This window comes from Zingiber officinale, chromosome 4A (genome assembly GCF_018446385.1).
Source record: "Zingiber officinale cultivar Zhangliang chromosome 4A, Zo_v1.1, whole genome shotgun sequence".
Taxonomy (NCBI): Eukaryota; Viridiplantae; Streptophyta; class Magnoliopsida; order Zingiberales; family Zingiberaceae; genus Zingiber; species Zingiber officinale.
In genome coordinates this window covers 126,377,636-126,388,199 of record NC_055992.1, presented here as the reverse complement: position 1 = coordinate 126,388,199, position 10,564 = coordinate 126,377,636, and the positions used below count along the sequence as shown (strand labels likewise).

The 10,564-nt window shown below is 38.7% G+C and overlaps 1 protein-coding gene across 2 annotated transcripts; it reads left to right on the top strand.

The window, feature by feature from the left end:
• Positions 1 to 6,544: 6,544 nt before the first annotated feature.
• LOC121971032 (1-acyl-sn-glycerol-3-phosphate acyltransferase LPAT1, chloroplastic-like) lies at positions 6,545 to 10,360 on the top strand. 2 transcript variants are annotated; one of them, XM_042522102.1, is made up of 6 exons: positions 6,545 to 6,729; positions 6,838 to 6,999; positions 8,054 to 8,460; positions 8,849 to 8,950; positions 9,046 to 9,335; positions 10,119 to 10,360. In XM_042522102.1, the coding sequence occupies exons 1-5, from the start codon at positions 6,627 to 6,629 to the stop codon at positions 9,271 to 9,273; spliced, it is 1,002 nt and encodes a 333-aa protein (XP_042378036.1). In that variant the 5' UTR covers positions 6,545 to 6,626; the 3' UTR covers positions 9,274 to 9,335; positions 10,119 to 10,360. The 2 variants fall into 2 exon arrangements, with proteins under 2 accessions (XP_042378036.1, XP_042378035.1); XM_042522101.1 differs by having other exon boundaries at positions 6,548 to 6,729; positions 6,829 to 6,999.
• Positions 10,361 to 10,564: the final 204 nt, after the last annotated feature.

Here is a 10,564-nt window from a genome sequence, read left to right as displayed (position 1 = left end):
ATTTATCAACAGAAATTTTTTTTCATTGATTGATAATATGATAATAATTCATAAAAAATAAGATTTGTAAAAAAATTGTACTGTACGGTATAATAAAAAATGATTCAAAGATAAAAGAAAAAATATTTTTAAGTTTTTCTTATTGATAGATGTTGAATTCCTTTTTTTCAGAAGAATTTAGATTGAATTAATTTCAAATAGAAATTATATGAAATAATTTTTTAAAAAATTGACAATTCTAAACAAGAAAATTAAATCAATGCAAGAAGAATTTAAGTATGAATGATATTTTTTCACTTTAAAATTGGTTTTGGAATCTAATATAAGTTCCTATTTACTAGTTCTTATGGTATTTAAAATATCAGTTAAATGTTTATAATTTCTTTCTGGAACATGCGCAAAGTTTGAATATGAATTTTCCTTTTCTAACATTTCTATTTTATCTTTTAATTTTGTATTTTTCATCTATTAATTTCTGAAATTCTTCTTTTAAGCATGCATATTCTTTCTTTGATTTTACATACTGTGTTCTTTTTCTATATAATGATTTATTTAACATTTACATAATTTTAAATAATTACTCTGGAGGAAGCTTATTTACTTGACTTACCATATATTCATCGGTAGATGCTCCCCCTTCATTGACGATTTCTTCTACAATGTCTCCTCTTTCATCAATGCTCTCGATGCTCATTTCCGAGGTGCTTTCGTCGTTTTCGCATAGGTATTCGACAATTAGTGATGTTCCGGTAATCTCCTAGGATCCGAATGCCTTTGTAGCCGAGTCGGTATCCGTAGCATAATCAGATTCTTCTTTCGTTGATTGATCATAGAGGTCCAAGAACTTTTCCCAAAATTCTTTTGCGCATTGGTAGTTGCCTATTTTGTCGAGTTCTTGAGTTGGAAGAACACTCAGTAGGTGGAGCTTGACCTTACCATTTGCTATGAATTTGTCACACTACGTCTGAGTCCAAAGATGTTCCTCGAGTTCTTTTCCATCTTTTCTTTTGGGGATATCAAAACCAAATTTCATAGAAAACATTATATCAAAATTAGTTCAAAAAATACCTCCATTTTATGATTCCAGAATAAGAATTCCCCCTCAAACATTGGCGGGTAGATGCTAGCTCTGGCAGTTAGTCCTCCTGAAGCGTCCTAGCTCTGATACTACTTGTTGGACCCTTGGCGGCCGGCTAGAGGGGGATGAATAGCCTTGCAAAAGAAAAAGCAAACCTTTTTCGAACTTTACAACTTAATTAAATCATACACTTGCATAAAATAAATAAGAGACTAATTAAAAAAAAAAGAGGCATAGATTTTTTACTTGGTTTGTAATTAGATGATTACTAATCCAAGGTAGTAGTTGAAGCTCACTATCAAATTCTCCTTCTGGTGGAGAAGACTCTTACAGTATTGATGACTCACAAACCAGTAGTAGAACAAAAGATAAGCATTTACAAGTGTTGTTCTGATCTTCTGGGACCAGAACTGTATTTATAACTCTGGTTGGGGCGCTTGGAAGGATTCCAGACACCTGGAGGGGGATTACTTTTATCCTTGTCACAATGGGAAGCGCAATGTCGAATTTGGATAAAATTCTTGGTCCAAGTGCCCAAACCAAGAAAGTCAACATTTTGTTGACTTTCGGTCCCGGTCTTCTATTCCGATTTCGCTCACATTGGTCCGGGTCTTCCGCTTCGGCTCCGCTCGCTTGGGTGATTTTGGCCATCCGGAATAAGGCTCACCCGAACTCCTTTTTTGATTTTCGAGCAATCTTTCGCTCTAGCTTCTCGTCCCTCGGAAACGCTGCACGCCTTCTTCTCGTCTGCTAATGTATTCTTCCACAGCACCTCGTCCCTCGAATGCACTGAACCCGTCGGCTCTTTCCCGTGTCACCCTTCTCGCTAGCTACGTCTTTCGCTCGACTTCCTGTGCTCCTAAGTTCCTGCACACTTAGACACATGAGTTAAATATCAACAGAACCTAACCTGACTTGGTTGATCATATCAAAACTACTTTGGGGTACTAACATATCCTAACAAATTTGGGTCCATAATTATGGATTCCAATGCACAAGATCTTGCAACACTTATAATGAGACCCTATCTATTTGTATTATATAAAAGAAATCAATTATAGAAATTAATACAGTTAGATCATCTCTTTATAGACAACTTGAGATTTACAATTCCAATTAATATCGGTTCAGGATCATAGGATCGTTTTCTATCAAATAGGAAGGGATTTTGCACAAAATATACTCTTAAGTAATTGCCCCGTGTATTTTATATCTATCTATATGAAGAAGAAATCATGTAAAGAAGGAGGTTTTTATTTGTATAAATGGTACTTTGAGCTTGGAACGAGCATGAAGAAATTAATGATACCTTTTTTATCTTTTGAATTGTTCTGCTGGATTGATCGCTTAAGATATTTAGTCTTCACTTGGATTTGATGAAAATAATTGGATCAATTTTTATAGATTCATTGAGAATGATTCTTATTTATTCATGGTATATTAGAACTAGAAGACACTCTGTTAGGAACATCATAGATAGAAAAAGATTGTAGTCGACTTGATAATATTCGAGTGATATTACTTCTTCAATCCAAACCTAGAAAACAGTTAGATATGATTCAAAACTATGAAAAATATGAATCAGAGATTGAAGAAGAGGAAGAGGACATCTACTTGCAACAAAGGGAGGAGGATTTATTCAATCACATAGTTTAGGCTTTTAGAATATGGCGCCCATAAATCAATCTATTTGATTGTATTGAAAGCCCACTAATTGGGATCTCCCTATTGGGTTGGATCAATTTGGAACAAGCGGAGCATTTATAACGAAGAGGATGAACTTCAAGAGCATGAGAAGGAGTTCTTGCAAAGGGAAACCATGCAGACACCAAATAGAATTTTCAAAGAACAAGCATTTTTTTACAATAAATCAATTCATTTGGGACCCTACAAATCTATTCTTTTTCCTACTCAAAGATCAATCCTTTGTCTCCTTGTTTTCATGTCGAGAACTTTTTTATATATGAAGAGATGTCAAAGATGTTTATTACTTCCCAAACATATTCTCTCACATCTATATATACATACTGGCTCATCGAGAATACACCAGAAAAATACTATGAATTGTTGACTATCACCATAAATGGTTTAAAAGTAAGAGTTTATTATGTAATGGATCTTTCTATTCTAATATTATATCCGAAAGTTATTAGTCTTTATCAAATATCTTTCTTCCTAAGGAAATGATATTTGTATCAAATGAAAAACATAGTGTTGAGAAGGGGATGACTTTTCAATATTTGATTCATGTAACATGCATGAGAAATATTTCTCATTCCTTAGCCGCTATGAAAAAAGGATTAAGTGAATAAGATTGGCAGGGTGGTAGTGTTAGGGGTTTGGCGAACAAAAGCTCTCACTTGCTAAAAATGATACAAGACAAGGGATTGCTTGAAGAGAATCCTCCTTTGAAGTTAGGGACTACGGCTCGGGTAGTGTTGATGCAAGTTGCACCAGAATCAAAACTAAGTTTTGATGTTGTCAAAGGTTCAAGTTAAGTCTTGTTGTGATCTAACAAGTTTACTGAGTGTGCAGAATGTTTACTCAACCGGGAAAGACCTAGTTGAAGGCTAGGCAGGAGAAATCTTAGCAGATCGTGTAACCCAGGTGAAAGTCCAAGAAGGTCGAGGGGAGACGAAGCTTGGCAGTGTGATCAAGAGGTCTGAAGGACCGAAGATCAAAGGAAAAGTCCTGGGGAGCCGATCAAGGCTGAGTGAGAAGTCCAAACTAGATCTGGAGGATCAAAATTTGACAGGTAGGTTGAGGTAAGCAAACTGGAGGAGCGACAGTGAGGTCGAGTTCCCGGAGGGAACAACCTTAGGTCGCTGATCCAACTGAAGAAACCGGGAAGGTTTCCAAGTTGAGATCAAGAACAGTTCTACTGTTCTTTTATTACTCATGCATTATTATACTGTTATGCTAACATCTGTGTTGTACGGTGTTTTTTGTTCTAACACTGTTTTGCAGGTCTAGGCGGATCGGTCGACCGAACCAGAGGACCGGTCGACCGAACCAAGTAAGATCAGCACAGAAGTCAGTCCAGATCAGAACTGAGTCATAGTCCGGTCAAAGCTTGATCGGTCGACCGAACCATAGTGACTCAGCACAGGACAGATCATCAGCACCGATCAGCAGCAAAGGAAATAGAAGCTGATCGGTCGACCGAACCATTGAAGGCCAGTTAATGCAGAATTTACGAGCCAACGTCAGACTCCAGCTGTGGGTGAGCGGAGCTGGTTCAGTCGACCGAACAGAGGGATCGGTCGACCGAACTTCAGTTCACCTATAAATTCAGACTCGAAGACAGAGGCCAAAGTAAAACTTTCTGATCACAAGTTACTACTCTGCAAGCGAGTCATCTTCAGTGCAAAGTTACGTCATTTGGAAGAACCGACCTACGCTACATCTTCGATTCATTTGTCGGTATATTTATTTTTTGTTTTATACTTAATTGCTAATAAGATAGTAGGTTTGTTACTATCTTATTCTATTGTACTTGTACGATCTGCTTCTCTCCGAGGGATTCGGAGAGAAGGGTTTTAGTGCTTTGCCCATCGGTGCGGTCAAGGACCGCGGGCTTTCGAGTAGGAGTCGAGCTAGGCTCCGAACGAAGTAAACCATTGTGTCTCTATTTATTTTTCGCTGCACGATTCTGACTTAAAAAGAAAAAAATAATTTTAAAAAGAAGTGATATTCACTTTTCCTCTATAGCGCTACTCGATCCTATCAGATAGCCAATGACGGCTGCAAAGAAATACACGAGGGAAGAAAGAAAGGAAAAAAAAACGTGGACAAGAGGCGGTTATCCCGAGGTGACGACATCAACGTCAGTGGCTAACCCGGATCGATGATGTTGGCATCAATCCTCATGGCCCACAGATAAGTAGATCAACCGAACCAACTCAGTCATTGTTTGAGGGGTTAGAGATAATAGACCATAAACTTAATTATGATGCGGCAAAATTCAGAAGCTCTCAGCCGGAAATGATGGTAGAATGCTCCACGTCAACGTAAGTAATAGTTACTTGTAAAAATTACACCCGATCCTTACCTTACCTTTTTGTTTTACTTGTATAATTAGGAGGGGTCCACTTATTATCTAATCAGGACGCAGGTGATTGTGCGTGTTAGCATTCTGGAAGCGGATGTCGTGACATGCGGCCGCACACTGGAAGTTTCAAGAATCATGCTCGGTAACTGCCCCCGTTTCTTTCTTTTTTAAAATAACGATCGTTCTACCGAATCCAATGCGTCAGCCGATTGTTAAAGCGGAGCCGCATCCTGCGATTTGTGCCAAATCAGCTGTGATCAGTTTCCCGCACTTTTCGCCATCGATCTCGGGGAGCTGAGGAGGGAGGAGCTGATTTAGGGTTTCCTTGTGTGGAGCTCGCGGGCCCTACCGACCGACCGAGAAGGAAGCGAGATGATGCTCGTGGCCGAGATGGCGGAGCTGCTGGAGGAGTACACGGCGGCGGTGGCCGGCGTGCTGGAGCACTTGCTGCTCCGAGCTCCCATCCCTTGGCGAGTCCGCACGCTCATCCTCCGCTGCGTCCCCTTCGCTGCCCCGCCGCCGCCGCTTCCGCCGCCTCCGTACGCCCTGCCGTTCCGCACCCGCCTCCGCCTGGCGACGCCCTCTGCTTCGGGCGCGTAGAAAGCTGCTTCCTTCGTTCTACATGTAGAAATTCCGGCTTCGCCTACCAAGTTCAAGTTTTTCTTTGAGATTGCAAGTAGTTTCTTGAGTTTGAACAAAAAAATTGAATCTTTTTTTTTTTAATTTGGAAGATAATGATTAACGTTTGCGAGCTCTTTCACCTACCTGTGGATAAGCAGAGTCTTGTCGTTTCTTAATAAATTGTCAGTTTATGCTGTTTTATTTCTGACGATAAAAATTTGTTTTTGCGAAGAAAAAAACTACCACAAAATTTTAAATCTGTATGTAAAAAACAAATAAATTAATCAGCTCCTCGTCGCCAAATTACTCCGTCGTCGTGAAGTGGAGCTGCCGGCCGGTAGCTGTCCAGAACTCCGCCTTCTTCCCGCTACGCCGCCCCTCCTTCAGCACCTTGTTCCGGCCAACGTGCCGAGTCACCGTCGCCTTCTCCACGCCCAATGATCTCATGACTTTTGACGCAGAGAGAGATTCGAGAGCCAAAATTGAACCATTAAACTAGTGATCTTCCCGGTTTCTCGCGGCGATTCAGAGGAAGTGTTAGGGTTTCGGAACTCCTTGACCGACCGACGTCGCAGCAGAGGACCGAGACGGCGAGACGCGACGGTGGACGGCGAGGGAAGAGAGGGGATTTTAGCGTGAGAAGAGAGGTGTTACCGTGGGAGACAAATATGATAAAATTGTAAGGTGGAAATTTAAAAAAAATTAATCAGCTTTGAGATGCGCGTTTTAACACGTGTCGTGCATGGAGGCCTCCTTGACCAGATCTTTCGCTTTGTCCGTCACCGCCCTCTTCGCCAACACCATCGCCAAGCTTTTTAAGGCTTCGTCTCGAGTGGAGGAGATCTCGCTCGAGGGAAGAAGGGAGGGTAGCGCGTAATGGCGACCGGATCGCTCTTGTGGCTCAGACACAGTGGTTTCTTCCTGGCGGTCGCGCCCCTCAAGTGCTCGCCAGCTCCGAGAACTGCCGTTTCTCCTCCTGGTACGCAATTTTCGTGTTTTTCTTTTATGCTTTTGGTTCTTGATTAATCTCGGGTTCCGTTTATTTTTTTTCTTATTGATCTGATTTGATGTTTTTTAGTCGTCGTAGTTTCGGGACACCGGAACCACCAGTTCCACTGTAGCGTCAGGTTTCTCTGCCCCAAATCGGTGATTCCGATTAAAAAGGAGGCGACGGTGCGGCGAGACACCATAGCGAGGTCGGAGGTCTCTGCTGTTGGTCCCGTTGGTGACTCGTCAAGCTCCGCGTCAGGTTCGGCTGAACGAGAAATCAATTTAGCTTTTTGTCATTTGATGTTTTCTTCTGCGATTCGCGTGTTCTTGGGATCAATCGGAAGTAGCGTACCTGATTTTAAGGTTTTTTTTTTTTGTTTTTTACAAATCGAAATGCGAAACTGATCATGGATTGACTTTTTAGTTTGGTTTGTTTTATCGCATCACATGATTCACCTTGATCACATTTTGCCTGTAAAAATTTGCAAAAATTAGTGAAAAATTGAAATTCTGAACTTTAGAGAAATCAATCATGGTTCTAGTTGCTAGGAAAAAAAAACATATATGAATTAGCATTTCAATTCCACACCTTATAGTGGATGGTTATGCTGGAATTAAAAATTGCGAGTGATAATTCTGATGTGTAAATCAATTTGGTGGTATTTTTAATTCCATCCACTTATTTTGCAACATTAGTTGTATGTCCAACAGAAATCCAGTTCTTAACATACTCGAGAAATACAAGGGGAATTTAGTTAAGTAATTTGTGAAATGATGCTCCACATTATGTTCATTCTGATACAATAATTGGCATATTATTCTTGAAAATTCATTTTTCTTTATGGAGTTAGAACTCTTTTATTATGAGAATTGGTTCCAAACCAGTTGAATGGACATCTTTTGACAATAGAAGAGCCACTTTTGCTAGAATACTGATCGAAGAAGAAAATAATATTTAGACAGTAGGATGCAACCAGGATAAAGGAATTCCATTATCCTGATTATAGAACATATATCATGAAAATCATACTGGCAAAATAAGGGGGCGATTGGTTTGCATTTTTCATGTTGTTTTCTATTTTCATTTTCTGAGAAAATGGAAAACGCATTTGGTTTGCATTTTCCACCTTCATTTTCAAGAAAAAGAGAGAGCATTTTCTAAGAAAACGAAAAACGCAGAAAACTCATTTTCTGAAAAATGAAAAAAAATGCAGTTTTCTGGAAAATGAAATGAAAATGCAAACAAATCAAACACACCCTAAAGTTTTCAAAAATATGAAGTCTCACTCAGAAATGAATTTGTTATTGAGCAGAATTTCAATTGGTTTCACAAGCCAGGGGGGTTTTGTTTTACTCTGTTACGGCTGTGGCTGCAATTTTTCTATTTGCTACTATGGCGGTGGTGCACCCATTAGTCCTCCTATTTGATCGGCATCAACGCAGATTTCATCACTGGATCGCGAAGATCTGGGCAACACTGACTATAATTCCTTTTTATAAGTTTGAATTTGAGGGGATAGAGAACTTACCTCTTCAAGATGCTCCAACTGTGTATGTTTCCAATCATCAGAGCTTCTTGGATATATACACCCTTCTGACCATTGGGAGGAGCTTCAAATTTATAAGCAAAAGAAGCATTTTTCTTTTCCCAATTATTGGATGGGCGATGTATCTCATTGGTGTAATTCCTATTGCCAGAACTGATAGCAGGAGCCAGCTGGTATTTTGTTTTCTTTTTTGAGTTTAAATACATTGGTCATCTTTTAGAAATGATTTCTTTTTTTGTTGGATGAGGAAAATCAATCTTTGCTTATATATGAATGATTAAGACTTCAAATTGATAGATATAATCTGACATTTTAAGTTGTATGATAATTAATGCTGGGCTTATGTAATTTTTCCTGACTGTTCAAAATTGGTGATGCCTTTTCACCTTTATGATACCCTTCTTGATCATTTTATTAATCGTACTAATATGGATGTTTGTATTGTATTTGAACCTTGAAGCTTTGGTTAATCAGTCCTAGAGGATTTTTGTAGAAAGACTTTGCAAGTTGTTTGTTCTCCAATATTCCAGTTGTTAAATTTATTATTCTGCTTGCTTACAGGATTGTCTTAAGCGGTGTATGGATTTCATTAAGAAGGGGGCATCTGTTTTTTTCTTCCCGGAGGGAACCAGGAGTAAAGATGGAAAGCTAGGCACTTTCAAGGTGATTTTGTGTTGTTCTACTTGATTGTATGTAGTTAAACACAATGTTGAAAATAGAATTTTGGAAATAAGTTGACTTAATTGGTGTTCTTGTAGAAAGGAGCGTTTAGTGTTGCTACGAAGACTGGTGTTCCTGTTTTGCCTATAACAATTATGGGGACAGGTAAGATTATGCCTCCAGGAAGGGAAGGTATAATAAATTCAGGAGCTGTGAAAGTCGTGATACACAAGCCTCTAGATGGAAAAGATGCAGAGAAGCTTTGTAGTGAATCTAGAGACATAATTGCTCAAACACTCTTGCTTCATGGTTATGGTGTACATTAAATTAACTGGACACTGCAATTTTGGGCATCTCATAGTATGTTTTGACCTGTGAAGTTCTTCAGGTATATTTCTCTTTTCTTAGATATGTGTACGGGACATGTGGGTGAATTCCACGATTTGATTTTTTGGCACCTTTTTATAAGTAATATGTTATCTAAGCTACTAACTACTAACCTTCACTCTGAAGCCTGATTACTATATCTGAATACTGTTTGTGGGATGCCATCTTTAGTTTGCTGATTCTAGCACGCTTACACCTAATGCATTGCGTAAACTTATAGTTGTCAACGATGTTTGTAGAATTCATGCTTTTGGGGTTGCAATTACGGCTGTCTGTGTCAGGGTTAAACAAATGTGATTACTTTGGACGTGTTTCTTTTAGACTAACGTATCATCTAGCTTAATGCAGTTATCCATCGCAATTTCATTGCCATTTTGATTTCTATTCTTGTAACTGCCAATTACTTGGTTTTGCATATTTATTCGCCACTAGCACAGCGCAGATTACAGTTGCATTCAGTAATCTTTGACAGTCTGAACACTAGCTTGTTGTCATGCCATTATAAGTTGAATCTTGCATTAGGATTCTCAATATATCCAAGCTGAAATTTTTGAAACAAATAGATTAGTCCCAGATATACCAAAATAATATGACTGGTCTAGTCTCTAATATTTGTCAGACATAATAACAGTGTCGATATACTGGCTTTTATACATCAAAAACATTAGTATTTCTGATGTAAGTCAGGGGAAATAACATTTCCATTGAATATTTGAAGTTGATCTCCTGTTTGATCTTTACTGTATCTTTTATAGCGCTTGTCATTGCTTTCTATACATTGCAGGAGCAGACTTTTCTAACTTGATACAAGGGGAAGATGAGGAGATAACAACCTGTTATTGCGTAGAAGACTACCGGTTTACGAGAGAGTGACTAGCAGATAAGTTGAACCAGAAAGTTGAAGTAAAAATTGTTTGTTTTTTTTTTTTAACTCTCTTCTGGAAATAAAGATTTGGAAAGCTGTATGAAATTGATATTTCTAACGTCAAGAGCCAAGCAATAATAAAGTATTTATTTTCTTGCTGATTCCAGCTTCTATGCCGAACTATAAGCAATTATGCTGAGGTTTCCAATTTTCTGTCAGCTAAGTTTGCTTAAAAACATGGAAAGGGAAAAGGGAATCAAAGAGAAGACCAAATGGATTCTTTTTTTTTAATCTCTTGTTTGAATGTATTACTTTGAAAAAGGGTAAAATAGTTTGATTAGAACAATTGAAGTATAATCATCAGC